The sequence below is a fragment of the Protopterus annectens genome, chromosome 4.part0, assembly GCF_019279795.1.
Source record: "Protopterus annectens isolate FY-2018-M chromosome 4.part0, PAN1.0, whole genome shotgun sequence".
In the NCBI taxonomy this organism is placed as follows: Eukaryota; Metazoa; Chordata; order Ceratodontiformes; family Protopteridae; genus Protopterus; species Protopterus annectens.
This window is the reverse complement of record NC_056733.1, coordinates 1,622,325,025-1,622,349,113: the sequence shown is the minus strand read 5'-3', so window position 1 is coordinate 1,622,349,113 and position 24,089 is coordinate 1,622,325,025. Positions and strand designations below refer to the sequence as shown.

Sequence of the window (24,089 nt, the reverse complement as noted above, 5' to 3'; positions counted from 1 at the left end):
AAAATTAAAACAGAAAAAAAGTTTTTATTAATAATTATAATACTAAATTAATTAATAAAATGGAGGTATATTGACTGTAGACGTCTAACATTGCAGTCCTGCGCATCGCAAAATACAATGAATCACGCAGTAATGTAGTGAGGTCTTCGTTGCAGGCACACAATTCATGACGGGTGGTGTGTGTGTTCGTGTGTGTGTGTGTGTGTACAAAGAGTTAGAGAGGGAGCAGAGGGAGTAAGACAGACATATTAACGTGGGGGTGGCACTTGAACAGGCAAGCTGCTGCAGTCGATGAGGGGTTAATTACGGAGTTGCTCTCAATGCAGATGGTGGGTCTCGGAGTAACAAGGGGAACTGATGCGCTATAATCTAAAGTGAAAGTTGTCGCCTGGGAGACCCAGGAAGAGAAATGAAGCTTGAAAGCAGGGGAAAGGAGCACCCCTGCTATCATTAGAGTGAGCTGAGAGCTGTGAATGGAGCTGAAAGGATATGCTGCAGCGCCAAATACTATGACTGAACTCAACATGAATGGGGAAGTCTATATTGCACCTGCCATTAACTTTCCATGACGTGGAATACACAACAATGTGACAAAGTGATTTGTTATTAATACTGACCGCTGCCTGATGATGGACATTTTAACTCTGTTGGAGAGTTGCTAGTTTTCCGGACATACACGTTAACGGTAATTGAAACAACCCAATAGCTGGGTATTGCTATTAACTTTGCGTGCAGGAATCACTATTCCGGTCTATGATGCTTCAGGTAGGACGTCGACAAGGCTAGTAATAACTAATCCAAGAATACTACATATAGGGTAAATCCATAGCTGGAAAGCGTGAATGAAAGAAGAAAGCTCTGTTAATATGGTGATGGAACAAGAAAACATCAGTAATACTAATCTCATTTTGTTGAAGGCAGTCCGGATGCACTTGAAAACATCTTGAAGTGGACATAAAAAGTGGCAAGAGTACACTGTGGAATACAAAAAATATTACCCAATGACTGACGGAAGCCGAGGTTTGTGGGAAAATAAATTTTACCATTCCAAGTGCTTTGCCTCGGCCTCCCAGGAAAGGAGAAAAGACCCTTTAAACTCCTGATGCACAGCGTAATCACCTAACATTTCTGCGAGTTGCGTCTGAGTGAGGATCACCTGTCTGAGGCGACACAGGTGCGCTTTATGGAATGACGGGGGTTAAGAACTGTAAACAAATGCCTCAGTAAGAGGGCTTTAGTCGAGTTTTGAGGCAATGATAAAAACTATAGATGCCACTGCAACAAAAAAAAAAAACTAACAATTTGTTACAAGAACCCCCACGACCGCACTCGAAGTATCTAATACCCAAAAAGAAATGGCATCAAGCATCTCATATGGGATAGATAAAAAAAACAGCAGAATAATTTCAGCACACTAGTATGACAGACCCAGAAAGTTAACGGCAATTAAGTTACGAGTGGCGTGCTTTTGACTAATGCAAGGAAATTGCACCTAACTCCTTGCTTTGAAGTGTGAAATGCTGCCAGGAACTCTACACATTGCCCGCTAATATGGGAAAAAACGCGTAGCGTCCTTGGGATAGCCAGAGTTTGGGGACTGCGTGGCATAAGACAGTATTATTATGGTGTAATAAAAGATGGGAGATGTTTTATTTTAATAAATTTAGCCCCCTGGTGCCTCCTTGTGAAAGAAATGTTTCTAGCTCTTCCCAATGAGTGTCCACGAAATGAATGAAGGTGTTTTCGCGCAGAATAATCAATCCATTGGAGATGGCAGTAAAGCAGAAAACCTGGTTCCCTGGGCTCTCACTACACTGGCCACCGTGCTGATTACAACTATAGTGGTGGATATTCTGGGAAACCTACTGGTCATCCTATCAGTCTTCAACAACAAGAAGCTCAGAAAAGCAGGTAATTAGATTTAATTTAGTACCCCATGTTACTGGAACCCATGTAGTCTTCCACAGAATTAAAAACTTTCCCATAAGGAAATGTAAATTAAATAACGTAGATGGGAAATTTCACATAGGCAAAATGATGTAATTGTACATGAGTGTATGTATGTAAGACAGACAGACAAGTAGACTGATAGGCAGACAGGCAGGCAGACAGACACACATTTTCTCTTGTGTGCCTTTTTTGTTTGTCCCACAGTCTCACTGTGGCCACAGGGTTGTCATGGCCAAGCGATCATTTCTCCACTTCCCAAAATGATATGACACCAGACATGGGAGGCAAGAACAGGGGAGTGAGTGCCTTCATCTTCCAGGAAATGAGGAAAGCTTTCCTTCTCATCCTAACTCCTCCCCATTTCCTGTAGGTGCAGTGCAAATCAGCTATGCTATGTTCCTGTTAGTGTGCACATGCGTAGACTTGCTGTGCCTAGCTAGAGAGGGATGAGTCTCCATAATAAGAACATGCTCTACATGCAGTCTTCTTTCAAGCCTCATACAACTGAGGTCTATCTAAAAGGTGTATCTCCTGCCACATTATGAACCCCTTCCCCTAAAACTGGTGAGCTGGCATCAGCCATTCTATTCCAGACCTGCTCCTCCAGTATGCAGGCCATAATCTGAACATAGGTCATTTGTCCGCTAGCCAAGGATTTATCCCTCTATGCCATAAAGCCAGCAGATATTGTCTTCATTTCAAACAGAATATGCAATAATTCTTGAGCTATTCATTTAGAGACAAAAGTCATAAAATATTACTCCTGCGCATTTTGATATATTGTAAAGAATTCTGACAGCAGTGTGCATGGCATGAGATGTGTAGCCTGTGTTCTTGAATGTTTCTACAAATCTTAAACATCACATTTGTTGCTAACAGTTACTCCAAAAATGTGCTGCCCAAATAGTTTAATGTGTCAAAATATATTTACTGCCAAGGGAAGCCTAGATCTAGGTGTACTAATAGAATATTTCAATGGTTTGTCAAATCATCAGTACATTTTGCACTCAGGGGGACTCTTACTTACAAACTGACTTTGTAGGGATTTACATTTGTGCAGTAACCCATGCTTCCCTTTTAGATGGCTTTCTGCAAATTGCCAGCAATTGGTCATATAGCTGCTTACCTGCTTCAGCTTAACTTATCATGTCCACGTAAATCAGCCATAACAGTTGTTTCCTGACACTCTCCTCATTGTTGGCAGTATGAAATAGCTTATTTGTCAAAACCCTGACAAAGTAGCTTGATATGTACGCATTCAATTTAACTTTCAGGAAATGAAATGGTCTAATATCAGTTAAACTCAGCTTGTAATTCGAACCTTACCAAACTGTAAATGTTTGCAGTACCTCAAAATTATCCAGTTTCACCATAAAAACTCTCAATGAACATTTTTTTTCTTTTCTACCCTTTTGGACATTACATTCCTAATTTGTGTCTTTCGGCTTTTCCCGGTTAGGGGTCGCCACAGCGGAACTCCCGTCCATTAATGATTGGTAGTGGATTTTTACGTACCGGGTTACCAGCCCTGATGCACAACCTTCAACAAAGGCACGCCCCATTCACGTATGCCTCCACACAGAAGATGCTCTAGCTGAGAATCGAATGGGACAACGTCTTGCTATGAGGTGACAATGCTACCGTAGCACCACCACTGCAGAATTCCTAATACATACATTATCTTTTATACCAAATAAACCTCTGACTTTATAATCTCATAACTGTTTCTTTGACACCAAACTCTTCAGTATGTATTGCTTTTAGCTTTTGCTTCCCCAGACAATTAAAACTAAATTTGTTAACTAAAGCTTTGCATACTATAATACGATTATCCTGAAAGATACCTGTAACAATTTTGTAGAAATTCAGAGCTTCTGCTCACTGGTTGTAAAAGAGTCCTTTCACACTCACCTTTCTAATAACCAGTTTTGGCAGTCTGCCTAACCTGTCTAAATTTTTTTCTCTTCTAAGGTACCTATGATGCATTCCAACTCAGATCCATTTAACAGTATCACCATAGCATTTGTGGTTATTCAGTCATATACTCCAGCATGTATCCAATTATCTCATCAGCCTGATAATTCATCTGGTTAGTAAGGACTTGGGAGACTAACCTGTTGTCAACATTGACTTAAAACTCAGTACAGACAATAACTTCTGTAACAGCCTCTGCTCTGTCCTCATTTCAGATCCTGGTCTTACCAAGTTTAAGCAGTTCCATCTCACTTATATAAAGTAAAATATTATTGCCATTTGTACACAAATATTGCCTTGAGCCCATTACTTGAATCTAAATTGTGAATGCCAGTTACTGTAACATTTATAGCAGTAGTTCTTCTCTCTCTCCCTTGCTCTCATTCTCTCTGTCTTTATACACACACACACACACACACACACACACACACACTCATCTCTCACCCTGGATTGTATGTAGATCTGATACAACTATACATGCTGTCCCAGATTGTGTATGTTGGAAGGGGTAGGCAGATATCAACACATGAGAGATGTGTGTATAGAGAAAATGCAGTTATCGGTTAGGTAGCACTTTGATTAGAGAAAGTAACAGATTTGTTTAGTGCTTGACCCAATTATTAATAGAATAGTAGGCTCAGAAAATGATAGGCATGCCAACGTTTGCATCTTAGAATGTTAACAGTTTGAGTATGACTTTGGTTCTTTTTCAGTATAAAGCCTCTTCTGAACAAGCATAAGTTAAGAAAGCATAAGATCTGATCATTTTAATGTTACTTATTACCATGTTGCAATTATTTAGCAAAGGAATTTAGCCTCTTGAGTGCTTAAATTGGTCTGTCAATTGTTAAAATGTTAAAAAACAAATTTTCTTTGACTTCTTAGACTTGGAGGAATTTTCTACTAAAATGCATTGAAGTGGAATTGATAAAGAAACAAAAAGTATCAGTAACTAACTAAATAAATAAAGACAACTAAGTATGAATTCATAACATTTCCTTATTTTGTTCATGTCATATTTATATAGATTTGTACAAGGCAATTAGCATGCAGACTATTACAAGCCTAGCAGATAACCCGAGGTCAGAATAGAACCCTATACTTTGTATCTGTGAGATAAAGACCTTAGGTATTATGCTAACACCCCCCACGACTGACAATATATCTTTACATGTGTGAGAAGAACTTTAGTGTTGTTATCTACTAAAAGAGGTAGGGTCTCATGAAATTATTTATTTTTAGAACAGCTTCTGAAATACTTATATAATCCTATGCTATCTCCAAACTCTGGTCCCCACCCAGTTCGCATTTGTAAAAGGCAGATCATGTCTCTAAGCCATAGATGAGGGTAAGGTGGTTCACACAGCCTATCTAGATCTCGCCAAGGCTTTCGACACCATCTCCCACTCTGGAATTATAGATAGACTCACTAAACTAGGTATAAATCCCTATGTCACATGATGGGTTGCCAAGTGGCTCACTGACAGAACCCACACTGTGAAAGTAGCAGACTCCAAATCCAACTTCAGACCAGTGACAAGTGGAGTACCACAGGGTTCAGTCCTGGTTCCTCTCCTGTTTGGTTTCTACTACTTTGAAGTACAGGCTAACACAGAAAGTCTTTGGCTAATGACGTTTGCAGATGACTGCAAACTAGGAGCCATAATCAAAACTCCTAACAATGTGGATATCCTACAAAAGGGCCTCACTGAGACAAATGCCTGGTGTCAAAGCCATGGCCTCAAGCTCTATGCCAAAAAGTGCATTGTCATCCCTTTTGGTAAAAACTCTGTACCCATGAACTACCACATAGGTGGTAGTCTACTTAACACTGAAAGTGTGATAAGAGATCTTGGGACAAAGGTGGACTCTTCTTTGGTAATCACATAGCCACAGTAGTCAGGAAATCCTTCTACGTGGCACACCTCATCACAAAAGGTTTCTCATCCAGGAAGAAAGAAGTAATTGTTTCACTCTACTCATCACTCATTAGACCCATTATAGAGTACAATGCCCCTTTTGGTATGTATCTAACAAGACATCTACAACAACTGGAAAGGTCGCAGAAATACCTCACAAAGAGGATTACTGGCCTCAAACAGAAGCCCTACACAGACCTTCTCAAAAAACTCCAGCTTTTCTCCATCACATATCACCTACTCAGAGGTGATCTCTGCCTAACATACAAAGCTATGTCAAACCCAGAGCTGTTGGACATGCTCCACTTAAAGAAATCCCAATCCCTCCGAGCTACACGCTCTAGGGACCTAAACTTTGTCACCACAATAAACAGAACATGCTGGAGGGATAGATTCCTGTCCCAGAGACTTCCCATACTCTGGAATAAACTACCTATTTATATCAAACAAAGCTCCTCATTAGCACTCTTCAAGAAAAATCTTGATGACTGGATGGGAAATAGGAAATTCAGGTAAACCAGGGAAAGGAAGCCAACAAACTACTGAAACACAAAAACCAAGTCAGCAGCACCAAGACCCACCACAGGAAGTATCAGGAATCCAAAAAATGTGAAATAAGACAATTTATTGAAGCACTTTTCATTGCTTGTAATGTGGCAACTTCTTCACATAGGAAATTCACCCAGGGGATCACTTCAGTGGCTCTGCTCGACAGGGGCACAGGAAAATAATTTTCTTGGGTGGCGAAAGCCAGGGTACCTTTTTGGCTAGGCTTATATAGGCCCTAGGGCCAATAGCCTAGTACCTACCTATGAACCTATGAACAGTGCTGCCTGGGAAGAAGTGATAGTCAAGTGATGATAGCAATTAAAGGAATCTAAGAATGATGAATGGCAGACATCTTTGTGGTGGAGAGATGAAGGGTAAATAAATTAATTTCCATGCCTTTGTTCCGTTTTTAAGATATACAATCTTATATACCATATGATAGCTATAATTAAGAAATAGTTCACTTCTAAAACACACACACACACACACACACACACATACATACATATATATATATATATATATATATATATATATATAGAGAGAGAGAGAGAGAGACACAGAATGATGACGTAGGTTAAAATGCATGCTGTTGAATTAAATTTGTAAACAGCTTTATTTCTTTTCACCAATGCCCAATGTCATCTCTTCAGTATATTACAGCAGTTTATTATACCTTTTCTGGTCAGATATCACATGCAAACATAATAGGAATTATAAGATTATGAGATCACACAAAAACAAAACAAAAAAAGCAGAGACGAATAAGGCTGTGAGCTGTTAAAAAGCTGCTGCTGTGGCCCTGGTTTGGATCATTTGCATACCGAGTGACTCTTAACAAGTAACTTAACCAGATGGTATTATAAGGCTGTGTCTAAATGTGGTCTTTGTGGGTGTTCTACCCCATTAACAAATCCAAATAAATGAATAAATGCAACTGCCCAAAACACAGTTTGTCAAATCAAAGAATGAATAGCTAAGCTGTGTGGGACTGCTGCTAGGTCAAGGCTGCTGTTCACTACACTGGGAAGTTTCTCCTTTTCCATGTGCTATATGACTGTTGAGTTAGTAGAATGTTTTATGTGATTGTGCACCGATCTGTTGCATATATATAATTGGGTTGTGGACTGTTGGTCAAATCACCAGCTACAGCAACATCTGTTTGGTCAACACAATTTGGTCAATGCAGACAGATGATTAACAGGTATGTGAGATAGAGCCAGATAGGGGAGTATTCTCTTTTCTCTGAGGATTGTGCAATCTCGGTGTTAGTGTCTGTAATTAGTAGGAAATGGGGGAGGGCATGTAGGGGGCTTGCCCCCATACACAACACTTGCATTTGGTTTACTCCACTCTGGGGTAATCCCTGGAGCATGCACAGAATGTATCTGTGTTTGCTGAGTCAAAGTTTTAATGTTAGCATTCTTTGTGTCAGTGTAGCTGGTCATTTGACCATCTTCTCAACACCTATATATATATATATATATATATATATATATATATATATATATATATATATACATACACACATATACATGCACAAATACTTTCACATGTCACAGACATATATAAATGGACACAACAGATAGATACATAAATTTATTCTCATAAATATACCTCATATGGATCAAGTAAGTCTCCTCAATTAATCCAAGGCTGCTTCACAAAAGCTTCCCTAAAAAACATACTGTATGAAATTAAATACACATTAACACACATCACATCCATTCAGACTCATGACAATATCAGCAAATGGCACATAAAAAGGAAACACATCTTTTGCATGTGGGAAGACCCTCTGTGACCTCCATTACTTTATTACTTACAGACCTCAGACAAAAGTGATCACTGTCAGAAAGTGCAAAGCGCGTCTCTAAGAGGCTGCATTATTGAAATCCCTACCAAATAGACACTTAACAACAATAAAATCATGCTCATATTTATTTCCAAGAACAGTGATACAAACAATTGGTAAGTGAAGCCGCTATGCAAGTACACATGATACAAGTTCAGGTGAACAATTTATAAACCTATATTTGTACTTATGTTTCCACATGTGTATGGGTTCAGTTTCAACAATATAAATCTCAAATTACTGAAAAAATAAACAGATTTCTTAGCCTACCAAATAAATAAAATGTTGGAAAATGCACACTGTGTTACATGTGAAAAAAAAGTCTTGGTCAGGGTGATAATCCTCCTTCCAAAAACATACCACAACTTGCATACAAAAGCTCTGAGGTTGCACAATTTAGGAGAAGAGTGAGTACTTGTATAACTTTTTCCCCAGCTATATGTGACCTTGGAGTTGTATTATAGAAGTCCAGGAGGTATGAGAAAAACAGAAATTCCACACAGGGGTACAAGGAACCTGTGCACAAAAAATTTTCAAAGTATGTAATTGAGATTGCCATGTAGTACTCACTATTCTCATCAGTGGGTATCTTGGGGGTTGGTATTTTGTGATTTGCACATACACACACAGACACACACATATAAGTATAATATATATATATATATATATATATATATATATATATATATATATATATATATATACGCACATCAGTTAATTGCAGCAATTTATCCTGGTGATGTCACTATGGTTGCAAGCTAAGTAGCACAAACCAGACTTCTGTAGCACTAGCAATAGTCACCAAATCATCTGGTAGTTATGTACAGCATGAGGGCAGTAGAGAACTGTAACACTCTCTTAAGAGAGAAGGAAGGAGTGCCAAATTGGAGAATGGGCTTTTTTTCTCTCCTCACCCTACCTTGATGGGCAACAGACTGGGGAGTGGTACTGGGCAATGAATGAGCCAGCCATGCTACAGTTCAATGCCATGCTCCTATCTTCTTTGACAGTCATGACTGACTGTTGTAAGTCTTCTCTCATTCACTCAATCCATCCATCACGTGTTCCTTCTTGCCTTCTTCTTGTCACTCCCAAATCTTCTTCACCAAATCATCTTCTACTTTTCTCCATGTCCAAACCAATGTAATCTGTTCTGTTTGACCTTCTCTGCAATTGGAGCTACTTTGGCTTCTGCTCTTATGTCATTCTTCTCAGGCACTTCATCTTCATTACCTCATGTACCTCAACTGCTCTGCCTTCACTACTCGAGTTTCTGTAGCAGTTACAAGTACTGGTTACACCACTGTTTTGTACACCTTATTTTTCACCTTCTTTGGCATTTTTCTGTCACCAGCTGGCTGTAGCCCCTCTGATTCTAGCTTTGACCTTCTTATTCACACTTCTTTTCTCCTCAATCACCTCTCACAGATACTTAAATCTGTTAAATTGTTCCCCAATTTTTTCCCTTCTATTTCAGTTTTCATTGCCTCCATTTCCTGTCATGATATCTGTTTTGTCTGTACTCATCCCTTGTGCCTTCAGTTCTGCATTCCATTCCCATATCATTTACTGAAGTGCCTGTAATGCCACATCATCTGCATATGACAGCTTTGTTGATTTGTTCCACCCAACCCATTTGATAATATTGTCCATCACCAGTATGAACAACAGTGGGCTTAAATATGAGCCCTGGTGCACACCCACTCCCACTGGGAACATCTCTGTGAATCTGAACACAGTTCATGCTTGTGTCATCAGGTCCTTGTACATAGCCTGCACTAATCCTACCAATATTTTTGGGACTCCAAACCATAGCAGGACTGCCAAAATCAGGTTTCTTGGGACCTTTTCACATGCTTTCTCCAAGTCCAGGAATGCCCATGTGGACTCTTTCCTCATCTCTAGCTTCTTCCCCACTGTCTGTTTCACTGCAAGCATCTCATTGGTTATGTTGAGCCCAGACCTGAATCCAAACCGCTCATCTCCCTCTTACTTTCTGTTACTCTGCATAAGCATTTACAAGTCACTCTCTAGCATTTTCAAGCAGTGTGACAGGAGTTTCATACTTCTGTACTCCCACAGTTGTGATTTTTTTGTGACACTAGAATGCTTATCCTCCAGTCATGTAGGATACTCCTTTCTCTTCATAATACTGTGAGTACCCTCAGGAGACAATTTCTCCTCTCTTAACTCATCCAATATCTTAATCATAGCTGCCAGAATAATCTGAGCTTGCTGCTTTCCATGATATTTTTCCTTAGTGCTGTTCTTGCATCTTCTAGGATGGTGTCACAAAAGGAGATACTGCCAGCCCAGCTGTCTGGAATTTTGTAAATAATTGTATGTCATTTGTGAATATAAACATGATTCATATGCTTGTGTTACAAATGTATTAGAACTGTGTGTCATATAAAATGGTTTGTACAGACGTGTGCTGAAGAGGTATTTTTACAAAATGCTATTTAAAAATGTAACCACAGTGTACCCTACAGGAATAGAACAGAAATGTACCTGCACTATTGTAACTGTTTAGATGTATATATATTTTAACAATGGAAACTGGAACACAAGAGGTTAACTTCAAAAAATATCTTAAATTAAATTATTTTATGGCCATGTAATAAAAGGATGTCCTCTTTCAGTTTCAGTGCAGTAAAAGACACAATGTCTAGAACTACAAGTTTTCTGTATTATCTTGGAAGTGTTTTTTGTTTAATGACTTCCACCATTTGCCAATGATCTGAGGTCTATGTATTTTCACAAGTAGATGCTAAATGCTACTAGCTGCATCAGTGAGGGGTTTCACCTGGGATAGAGTCAGATGGCAAGAAGTGATGTTATTTTGCAAGCTATCCTAGTAGTAATATTTCAGATATTAATTTAAGAACTCTCAGAGAGAGACTGAGTATTCTGTATTTTGTCTTTGACCTAACAATATCAAGATACACATACCACATCTGCCTTGTTGCTCTGCAAATAAGTTAAGTAGGGTATAGTAATTCTCTTAGATTCAGTCAGGAATATAATGAAGTATAGTTTAATGTTTTCTTTACTTATTTGAGACTGCCTGTAATGTTGTTTTAAATATTAACTGTGATTTTGATCTCTAATGTTACTGTGTTTATATACTGAGTATTTTCTTGTTCTATTATTATTTATTATTAAATATATTTAGACCATTCATTGTGGCTGATGTTTGTGAGACATATTTAAGTTCTAAGAGTAATTGCATATTTATTTGGTGACACTGTGTAGCCCACTCCTACTAGCCTTACTCTTGGTCAAACTACCATTTGTGTTAACAGTAATATTACACAGTAGGATTGGGCACCCTTTGTTAAGGGCCTTAAAGTAGTTTATCAGGAGTGACTGGTGGCAGGGGAAATTGCCTTATAGTCTGGGCAGAAGGGGGCATAGCCAATAAACCTGTGTCAGCCTTTCCCAGGCATGTGTGTGTATAAATCAAACCTCAAAGAGTGTGTTTGTGTCAGCTACTTGGGCAGAGACATGAAGCACTGGTTGGACAGAGAGGGTGCTGGAGGTCTTGGCTTGGTCACTCATCTGAGATCTCATCTCTATAGCTGAACTACTGGGGAATCTTACTGGGGGTCTGGAGAAAAGGGGAGAAACCAGCTCCGGATGGACAGTGGTCTGTGTGTGCTCTTAAGGGAAATTGCACTTGATGCAGAGAGCTGCATCTGGAAATACTGTGTGTGTAAGTTGTCATCCTCCCAATGTACATCCCCAGCTGGTGCTGGTGGTGAGGACTGAGGCAAAAGAAATATTTGGCTTACTGTGTGCAGTTGATGCTATGCTTCCCATGGATAATAGTCCTGGAAGACAGTAAGCAAAATGTAAGGGCAACATCATCACACTTAGCAATAACAAATAGCAATTAGCAGAGTGTTAAACATTTTGCCCTTTATATGTCCATTAATGATACTTTTAACAAGAACTTGTATGACAAGTTCAATCTAAGCCCATGTGTAATAAATCAGAATATGTTCTTAACTGTAGCAATCTACAACCCTCCCCAACACATTTATTGTTAAACAGAACCTATGTATTGCTGTCATTATGTTACTATACAAGAGTATTTAATATTTGAGATACATAAGCTTACCTAGAAGCTCCTCCTGGGATATACTTGTTTTCCCTGAAACAGTAGCATGACTGTCTAGGACATGCTGTTCTGTACTTTCTTGGGAGATGTCTGGATCCCTGACAGTGGACAGGAACTCCTCATTCGCTCCTCCTGGGACATACTTGTTCTCCCTAAAACAGAAGCATGACTGTCTAGGACATGCTGTTCTGTACTTTCTTGGGAAATGTCTGGATCCCTGACAGTGGACAGGAACTCCTCATTTGCTGTTAGTAGTAGCTCTCTAGCAGCCCCCCTGGTACCCATCCAATCACAGGCTGCTCTCCTCCATGCAGATGAAATCATGTCAGTGACCCTGTGACGCACCTGATAATATGTCCTGCTGTGGCTGTCTGCTGCATTCACATCAGCAACTATCTGCTGCCAATGCCAAATCTACATTCTGTCTGACATACTGCCACATCTTCTCTCAAGCAAAAAGGCACCATGTTGCCTAAAAGCTTCGACAATTACTTTTTTCTCGGGATCACTGAAGTGTGGTTTACAGGGATTGGGATGCTGGGGTGTCATAGTCCTAGGTGACCTAAAACATAATACACATAAGTATCACAAAACTAAAAGTCCTGTTTCCAGATAACACATAAAAGGTAGCATTTCACTATTATCTACTGGAGACACATAAGACAGTCAAGATGCCAAAATATAAAAAAGGAATTGTGTTGTTTTAACATATTGCATTCATACACAAACCAAGGTTGGATACTAAACAAGGAGAGTAACAATAGCAACATTTCCTTGTTTGTGCCAAAACAGAAATGCAACTTTGCACCCCCACCACAAAGGAACAGGCAAATTACACATTTTGCTAACTAACCATCAGTGAAATGCTAAAAGTGCTATCAGATCAGCTGTTCCTGCAACATGTATACAGATTTAACACAGAACATTCAATTTGAAGCTATTGCCAATCATGTGTACCTATCGCCAGCACTCCCCTAGAGGTGTAGATTTTCCATCCTAGAAGGCTAACACCCCTGTGTCACTGAAAATGTAAGACATTTGCCATTTCACAGAAATAACAATAGAAGACTATACACAGAAAAAGCAGTTATCAGCTGTGATGACAGTTAATAAGGCTGTGCATCTGATAAAGTGAAATGTTCTGGCAAACATACCCATGCCATCAGTACACTTCTTAGAAATGCATATAGATAAAAGTAGCATTTGCTAATGCAAGTATATATTAATTGATTTTTCTTAATGACATTTCAGTATATAGCTTAAAAAAATGCAAGCATACCTTCTCAAGGTTAGTAGTCTTCTCTGCAGATACATCCCAAAGTAATGTCCTCTTCTGTGTTATCCACAAAAACAAGTCTCCTCACATTCATGTTTCCTAGCTACATGATTCCCTTTTTATGGTGTAGATTCTGGGCTTTGAGCACAGTGAAGATGCAATGAGGTGTGAACTCATTAGAATTGCTGAATCCCAGTTACTTGCCTCCATGTTGCAGATGTAAAAATAATATAGGCACTCTATCAGTGTTTGTTACTAATGGATTGCAACTGTGAAGGATTACTGCTAGGGAGAAGGAAAACACAACATCAATTTAGACTGCCTTACTACTAGGGAGAAGGAAAACACAACATCAATTTAGACTGCCTTACCTCCAGTGGGTGTGTCAGCCAGGTTAGAGATACAAAGTGTAAAAGTAATTGTATCAAGGTTTTACATGTAAGTAAGCAGCATACATTTCACAGTTTCTGTTCAGTAACATCCAACCTCCCTTTCATTTCTTGAGAACTGCATATTATTACCATTTAATATCATCACACATTTTAAGGACAAGGATACAGAATGCCTTACAGACTCAAATAAAAGTGCAAAGTAGTAATACCAAAAATACATTTTAATGTTTTAAGTAATGTAATTAGCAGGCTTCAGTTTAATGCTAAGTTTAAAAACTGGACTCAGTGTACATTACAGCCATGTATATACAAATGCAAAACAATCTGTACAAACAAGTGTATTCTGTACAGTATATAGTAAATGGTTTATCTATGTAAATAGATCAAAGCTTGACATTTGTGACATATGTTTTTTTTTTTCAAAAAACAAGACTGCAATGTCTTTGCAATAAAATCCCCAAGCATTGTCAATAAATTACTATATAGGACATCACTGTATAGAGTTATATTCAGATTCATCCAGTTCTAATAGTAATGGTTGTCATCATTGTATCGACAATATAAAACTGTGTTAACTTGGGGTCTATATTACATGAATGAGCGAACAAAATGTCGAGTACAAGATACTCAACCTACTTTGATCAACCGTTCATGTAATCGGAACCCCCAAATGTTGAAATTTGGAGTTCCAAAATGTTTTGGTCAGCCTTCCTGGTGAGTGTAGCATGTGACGTAAACAAGCTACACTGTCAGGAATGGCTTCATAACAGGCTGCATTATTTAATATATCAACTCTGAGATCACTGTACATTGGGGAAAGGGCAATTTCCCTGTAATCACTTGCACGATTACCGGGAAATTTTCCTTTCCTCAATGTACAGCGATCTCAGAGTTGGTATATTTAGTTAGGGGGGGTGAAGCCCCCCACTCTGTTTTAAAAGTATGTGTGTTTGTGTAGGTGTTTGAGTGATGTGAGTGTGTAGGGGGTTGTATGAATTGGTTGCATGTGTGTGTGTTGTATGTTTGGAGTGGGACAAACAAAATCTTTCAAGTTTGTTTTTTTCAGTCTTTTTCAGTTTTGATGACGTGATCGAGTGATCAAAGTATGTCGAGCATGTTGTACTCGACATTTTGGTCGCTCATTCATGTAATATAGACCCGTTAACTTGCATATCAAAAGAAAACTAAAGGTTTTGTTTCCCAATGTGTTCCTAGTTAATAGCAATATAACTTGACTAAAAAGCAGATACTAATGTAGACAGTTTTATTTAAAATAAAACAGAGAAAATGTATACAGTGATAAATATGTTTAAATATGTATAAATGCATGTGCACATCTATTTGCTAGTTAGATGCATATACACATCTGTTGCTATAATATATATAGAAATAAAATAGTTACATACATGTATTTCTGTTTGCTAGCATACATATATTCTGGTACAGCTTGAGACAAGCTGAATGTTCAGTGTCTGGAACATGCTTCGAGAACTGTAGATAAAAATGCAGCTGCGAGACAAGGCACACAGCATTCAACAAAGACATCTGCATTTCATCTGCATCATTCTGAACATCAAAACAGAGGGAATTATAAAACTTAGGAAAATGCTACACAAAACAGAACACAAGACAATTTCAGTTGTAAAAAGCATACAGCATGTACGTTTGGGAGGGTAACATTTAACACAAATATAACAGCATGGTTAGCTAAACAAGGTCAGGCATACATAAATGTAAAAAATAATCAAAGACTGACATAAACATTTCAGTAAACAGCTCTATCTCTATTAGATACTGTACATTACCTCAAAAAATATAACAGTTCTGACAATGGAAGACATCATCCAAAAATGTCACAGTGTATAGACAATAACACAAAAATAAGAATAAACTCAACAGTGGAAGGAAAGGGTATGCTGTTTAATTCTATAAACAATACAGTAATACAAGGAAAAGGACCATGAGTTAAAATACTTACCATTTTGGGTAACAGGCCAGTACTTCATACAGATCAAATGGTAAAAAAACATCCAATTGTACTATGATAGGACACCAATACCAAAAAAAAAATAATATTGCACTTTAATATTACATTTCCAAGTTTTAAAGATACCAAATGCAGATTTAAAAGAGCTTGGTATAAAAGCTAGTAGAACAAGATATCTCACAGATTGTACATTTACAACCACAAGGAAAGTAAGTCATTACAAGTATCTTTGATGTACAGATTACAATTTAGTACTAATGTATCTAAATTTGTAAATCGAACAAAATGTTGTGTAAATGAACAATATCGCCTTCAAATTTCAAAATGTTTGTTAAAGTGGCACCACAGTTTGTATGTGTGGTTTTAAATAACCCAGTATTAACAGTAAAAGACAAAAACAGAACCTGACACTGCTCATAATTGGTGGGACATATTCAGAGGATGGTCTTCATCTGAAAATACATCCTGTGTTAGTAGTTTTTTGGGGTCATAATAATAATGACAGCTTGGAATTGTTTTATATGCTACAGGTTATGAAGAGTTGCAATAACTACAAGTTATGATTGTAAATATGAGCAAAGTGGTAAATGCTGTAAATAGCAATGCTAATGAAACAAATGCAGTCTTTTCTTTAACTGAAAGTTTAGCCCATTCCTCAAAATAATAAAATAATGGGGAACTGAAAGAAAATAGTATTATGTCTCCATTTAAACTGTTGTTAGCATGATTATTAGCTTAAATAAAAAGCTGCAAGAATGATATAAAGGGTTAATTTAGAAATAGTATAAAATGCAGAAAAATAGTAAGTGTGCTGGCAAGCATATATAGCTTAATTAGATTTTGGCATCCATGTAAAGGAGTATGTTATTGAGAAACAAAGTCTGTAAAATAACTGTGCAGATAGCAGCTGGAAGGGCATCAATGAAGTAAAGAGATGTAACATCAAGTTTCAGATAGTGCTGGAACACCATGTTTCAGATAATGCAAGACTGTGTTTCCATGGATCATCAAACTATAAAGAACCAAGGACAAGGGAACAAAGGAAAACTGTTATACAAAGAAAGAACTGTTATACATCAGACTCTGAGAAAAAAATATCAGACCTACTGGTATAAATATGAGTGTAATAGTAAACAAGCTTTGGGGATTTGCCATAGAGAGCTGACAGCATCTGTGTTGCATGCTTTTAGATCCAAAAAAATGTAATAGAAACTGTATTAACTGAAGTAGTTGTCTCCATGTATTTATTGTACTTAGTGCAATACAGAAATAAGACTAGTTGATCACAATAAGTAGTTAAATATACTTTGGTATGCTTGCATATAAATGCAAGTAACAGCAAGAAACCAACAAGACATGTCATATAATTTTCAACTACATTTGAAAGCAATGCATGTACAAACAGCTGTTATATGTCTTGTTAGTACTGTGGATGATGTTGCAGTTGGTTGTATGCATAATTATTTCAGTTCCCTACTGCAAAGCTGTTTGTGTGGCAAAGGGGGATTATACACCCTTACTCTGTTCTGAAGGTTCATTGGAGTGAGAGTTCAAATCCAGACCTGTGTAAAAATATTTCATGTGTGCCAATGAATATTTTGTAGTGTTTATTTCATAAATTGCTTTTCTTCATTTCAACCAATTTTCCCTTTTGTTGTTTTTTTGTTTTTGCTTGTTTGTTTTAATGCCAGTGTTTGCAAGATGGGCAGCTTAGCACAAACAAGGGAAACATAGAAACACAGTGAATGGCAGGTTTAGATGTGCTTATTTCATTTGTGTGACACTTATCAGTGGCCCACACAGAAAGCAGACAGAACACCTCCAGACAGGGCATGGACAGTGTAAAGGTAAAAAAGGATACGTTGTTGCAATTTTTGCTTTCCATCACACAACACAGCTAAGTGATGCTGCGCAGCAGTTAGCAATTTTCCCCAACATCTGCAGCCATCAAACACCTGTAGACAGGATAGAAACAGTCAATAATTGAAAATGGATGCATTATATTAATTATGTTGGACACTGAGCAAAAATGCTAAATGGTGTTGCATTCCGGGTAACACACAAAACTTAAGAATGAATAGCAAATTATGCAACTGTCATTTAACTATTCCTGTGGTGGCAAGTGTAAGTGTAGTGCTGTAATACAGATGGCCCTGGGGTCAAGTACAGGAAGTGCAACATACTTTACTGTTGTGACAGTCCAGTTTATGGCAAGGAACAGAAAAATGTACAAGTGTTAGTTCAACATTCTTTTGGCAACAGGTGTAAGTATAGGGTCCTGGGTTCTAATACACGATATTCCAGACATTTCTGCTGTTGTTCCATTTCACATTATTCTCAATCGCACTTATAACACTTTAGATTGTAGAACTTATATGAAATATATGTATGATGGATAAGATACCCTTATTGTGTTTTCAGATTTATGACTGAGGATCTACTATATTTCTGTAACTATAATTCTAATATCTGGACTTAAATGGCCTTCACACTTAAATAAGACACATACACCAATGAATCTATATACAAGAACCTGATCAAGTCACATACATACTCGGCTAACATCTCATGAATCTATATACAAGAACCTTGTCAGACCACACACATACTGGGCTAACACCTCAAACTGTCAGCTGTATTTATGAATAATTCATGATTATGTCTAAGTAGCGCTTCTTCTGTGGCAAAGATGAATTCCCAGACTTTAAAAATCTATTTTTATCAGTGCATAAAGTCAAAACAAAAATGTGTCAGGTTATGTAATCTATGCCCCCAGTGCATGTCTGCAAAGTAAGCTCACCTAAAAGTTACCTTTCAATTTAAAACAAAATTATTTCCAACTTGCAGCAGCAATCACACCAATCATGGTGTCCCCCAAATATTTGTGTCCCCTCACTGTCCCTGTGTCTTGTCTTGTTTGTCTTCTTTGTTTGCATTTGCTTCTTCACCCACCAAACTTACATGATGCAGAAATACCAATGTCCCTTACCCAGAATTCCTATCTTACTGAATTAAAAAATGGGCACCTGTCCCACAAAAAATATCATCCCATACATAGCTCTCCATTTCGCACACGTATATTCTTGACATACTTGATTTGGTCCAATTGGCTAAGCAACATGATTGCATTGTTGTCACCCCACTTTGTTTTGGCAACAGTCCAAATTCAGCAAATATTCTGTACATATTTTCAGTTTACACTATTAAAGAAATGGATAGCTATATTCATTTCCCACCTCAATCCTGCATATTCCTGCATTTCTTTCCCTTTGTTCTTTCCCCACTTGCACCCCACTCAAGCATTTTCCTATCTATGTCTTTTTAACACCTATAATCTGGTCAAAAATAGAATCACACACAATGCACATAAGTACAAAAAAAAGCAATGGAGCCCTTCATTTTTTGGACTCTGTGCTTGTGTGGAGTTGGGCAACGCACACCAATGCCAAGATTCGGTAAATTACTCTTCTATGGTGTGGTTTACCTCTATGCAGTGCTGCTTAAAAATGCCATGCTAAAGTAAAACATACTAACACAAAGTGATTGTAGTATAAGAATAATTTCATTGCATTATCACTACTTAAATAGTAATAAACAGTGAATGTAGTATAACAATAATTTCATTGCAGTATCACTACTTATTTAAACGTATTACATACACCTGAATTCAAACCCAGTATCATCTGTGCTCAAAAAGAAATGTGTCAGTGCATTAACACCTGCTGCCACAGAGTCAGCTAAGCAGCTAGTGTGTTTCATACACTAAGTACTAACTCTCAGAATTTTAGAAATGAGCCTTGCATTTGCACACTGGTTAACTATTCACAGAGAAAGCAGTAAAACTGTCTATCCCGCATGAACAAATATTTTGCCAGCCATTGCACAAACCTGATGCTCGCCATTGCACAATACAAAATAAATAGCATGCATTAGTTCTTTTTATTGTCTATTTATTCTTCATAGCTTGAAATCACTTGTGAAAACATAACAAAATGAAGGTCCAGTAAAAGAATATGTCAGATATTTGCAATACAGCCATTTGTTACCTCCCCCCATGCTCTGCAACGCTGGTCTCTCAGTAAGTGTTCACAAATATGTCAGCTACACGGTTTACTACTGTTATTTCGAATGGCAAAACATTTGCCATTTGAAATGACAAAAAGTTAAACCGAAATCAAACTTTTCGAACATACACAATGAAGCCCCAAATGATTGACACATTTGAGTCAACATTGTTGCTGAAAATGTCATGTGATAGCTGTATAGGAGCTGATGTAAATCAAACTCCTATATGACATAGCACATTTTTGCAGGGGGGGCAAGTCCCCCTCCACGCCCCTACAGGGGGGCTGTGCCCCCACACCCCCTGCTACAAATATATTCCAACTCCAAGATTGCACTGCAGTGGGGATATGGATGAATTTCCAATCCCCACTGTATCATGATCTCCGTACATGAGTGTGCTCAACTATGCAATACATTTTACATTTTGTGCACGACATTCTGATTTTCGGCAGCATAACTGCCGACAGAATGTCATTCGCACAAACGATAGTAAACCAACTAACACTACATAAATTAATAAGAAATGTGTGATATACTATGCCTATCTTTAGAATGACAATACACATTCAGATTTTCAAATACTTGTAGTAATGTAGACACCTGTTTGCAAATAGTTTGTAAATCTGTCTCTTAAACTATACAACTATACCTACATATTGGAAAACACCACCAAATACTACTCATTGTACACTCAATCTGGTAACATGCAGAACTTGAACTATCTTTACAGTTGCACATGCCTACACATTGATTTCATGCAAGTCTCCCAACATCTTCTCTCCAACATCCAGTGCTGATGTCATCCACCATAAGTTGTACTGCAGTCTTGTAAGAGTCAGACTTGTGCTGCAATGCTTGCTTAAAATACTGTGTCTCCAGTCTCTCCAGTCTGCCTAATTAGACAGGTAGGATTTCTGTTCTCACAGCAGTCAGCTGGTGTGTGTGTGTGTGTGTGTGTGTGTGTGTGTGTGTGTGTGTGTGTGTGTGTGTGTGTGTGTGCACATGTGTGTGTCTGTGTGTGTGTGTGTCTAGCCAGAAGAGTATACATTTGTATCTGACAGTTACTACCCCAATTACATGCACTGACAGTATTTTGACACTTGCATAACCATACGCATCCATTTCATGCAGGCCTTCCAACATCTTTTCACCAACATCCAGTGCTGATGTCATCCACCATAAATTGTCCTGCAGCTTTGTAGAAGTCAGACTTGTGCTGTGGCACTTGCTTAAAGTACTGTGTTCTCTAGTCAGTGTACTTAGGTAGGGGTTCTGTTCTCACTGCTGTTAACTGGGGGGAGGGGTTTTGCCCTTGCTTTATATTACGGAGTGCATTTTACATCAGCATGTGGGACACTGCTGCTAGCATTTTCTCCTCACCAGACTCTGCTGATGTCATCCACTGTAACGTGTTGTTTGACACTCTTTAAGTTAGACATGAGTTGTGGCACTTCCCTGAAATACAGAGTTCCCTAGTTGGTGTACCTAGATAAATAGGGGTTCTGTTCTCACTGCAACCAACTGGGGGTGTTTATGCTTGTGCTTTTGTTTGACATTACAAAGTTCATTTTACACCCACTTGTTGGACACTGCTATTAGCATTTTCACCTCACCAGACTCTGCCGACATCATCCACTATAGCTGATTTGTGGATCTGCAGTATTCCCACCAATGTAGGGTCAGAGACTGGCCTGGTGGCTAGGCAGAAGTCACCTCATCTTATACAATACAGATTGCAGTGACAGGGCTTTCAATCTATCCACATACATCATGGCATGGTTTGTAGGCCCTGTATTTTCTTGGTGAGAAGCTCCTGTAGTCTCAATTGCTGCTGCAGGTGTCTGGCGAGGTACATGCAAAAGGGAGCATTATACTCTATTAGTGTTATGATGACATTCAAGTACAGTGCTGTTGTAGAATCCTCAGATCTGAATATGATGGCCTGATGTATGAGGTACACAACATGGCCTTTCCATACCATTGTGGACATTTGGTGGCCGAAGTTCATATTGCCATCTACATGTGTTCCCAGCTCTTAGACTACTGGGTTTCAGCATAGAGGGAGTGTTGTTACTGCAGTAATTAGCAGGGAATTCCACTTTGCAGAAGATCAAAATAAACACACATTTTTGTGTTTATTTCTAGACTGTGTGGCTTTGGCACCAATCATTTGTTTGTGTTAGCCCCTCCTGTAGTATATCACCATTGGTGGACTCAATGATTGCACTCAGTATGCAAGAATCAGCAAACTTGGTAAGCCAAAGGCCATATATTTTAGCCTGGACTGTTGAGAAATACATTACAAACAGTAAAATGCCAATTGCAGATCCCTGGGGTACACCAGTGGTGCCAGCTTTACTGCTAGAGGTTGATTCACCACCTTTTGCAGTACATGTTCTGTTGGTGAGCCAGTTGATTAACTACCCAGTGATGTAAGGATTAATCCCTAGCTGGAGGAATTTTTCAATGAACCCTGAGTGGAGGATTGTGTCAAAACCATAGCCCAGATCAAGATAGGCAGTATGCACTGTCTTACCTTCATCCAGGCCTATCACACAGAATCAATGGGCTGTGACACCATCAAAGAGCACATATTTCATGATTCAGCACATACCACTTCCTGACACAGTTGAATATACACTTCAACACACCATCTGGATGGACTGTGTTCCCATAGAAAGATGTACATCAACATGCATCCATCTGAGTTGGGGGGACAGCACCTGATGCATGCGTGTATAGACACATCCTGACTCTCCTCATCTGTGTGGTAGACCAATATGTCATTATAGACCTTTTCTAAATGGACACTAGTAATATCCCAGCTGTGTGCAACAGACCTGTGTGAGTTGTTAATACTACATCCATATATGTTACATCTGTTAGATGTCCTCAAAGAGGTCATTGAAGGCATGTATGATGATAACACTATCATCCTGTGAAACTTGACCAGGCCAAGGTATCTGTCACAAATCCACACTGAGGTATTCACTCAACACTGTCAGGTGTGGCCATAAACACCTATATCACCAAGTGCGTAGGCCAGTAGATCTCATATGTGGCATCTAAATATGTTGAAATGTGTGAAGTGGCTTATATGTCAGATCCAGTGATCAGGTCTGTACATAAGGGCTGTCTGCTAGGCCATTTCCTGTCCATTATTTAAATCACAGATATCACAAATGACATATACATCCTGTATCCAAACAGCTGTATGAAGGACTACAGATTGTGCTCAGTCATGGACTTCAGCTGTGATATTAGTATAATACAAAGAGTATCTACACATGCCTAAGATTGCTGCCATGGCCTTAACAACACATGTGATGAAACAAAAGTATGGGGGGATTTGTTACATTATGAGAACAAATGCACAACCCATGAATAATTTAGACATCACACCATATAAGCAGACCAACTGGTACTGTGTGCTTGGGTAAATGGTATGTGGAACATCCACCACTATGTGGCCACAGTGCTGACTATTCCCTTTTATGTAACACAACTACTGAGTGTATGAAGGACATCCACATCAAAGGCTATAATATCTCCATAGTTCATAGCCTTCATCACATCAATAACTGAGCACAGTGCAGTCTTCTTCATGTACCTCCCTACACATCTTCCACTAATGTGTAACTGAAATGTACCACCTTTACCACACTTCTTACTGGACATACCTAAGTATTCTTTTTGTTGCATAAATATTACTGTCTGATGGTGTAGAACAGTCATCAAAGTGTTACACCAGATGCATGTGTGATGCCTGTTTTGGTGATGCACACAGTACATACATAGCTGTTTGATAACATCAATGGCATGGTTTACATTTGTGACATTCTAGATTGTGCCATATGTATCTGCCATGCACAAAACTCAACTAGCCTGCAGTGATATTAATGTTACATACAGGTATAGCAATAACCCTCTTAACACCTCCAGCAGATGTTGCAGTGTCAGGACAGTATGCATGATTACCCTCATAGATTGCTGATTCAT

General features: G+C 38.5%; 1 protein-coding gene across 1 annotated transcript in view; it reads left to right on the top strand.

Moving 5' to 3' along the window:
- The first annotated feature begins 1,485 nt into the window (after positions 1–1,485).
- The window catches only part of LOC122800191 (melatonin receptor type 1A-like), a 215,465-nt gene continuing 192,861 nt past the window's right edge, over positions 1,486–24,089 (top strand). Inside the window, exon 1 of the mRNA XM_044069697.1 lies at positions 1,486–1,911. Within this exon, the coding sequence (XP_043925632.1) occupies positions 1,713–1,911 (199 nt within the window). The 5' untranslated portion in view covers positions 1,486–1,712. The remainder of the gene's footprint in view (positions 1,912–24,089) is intronic.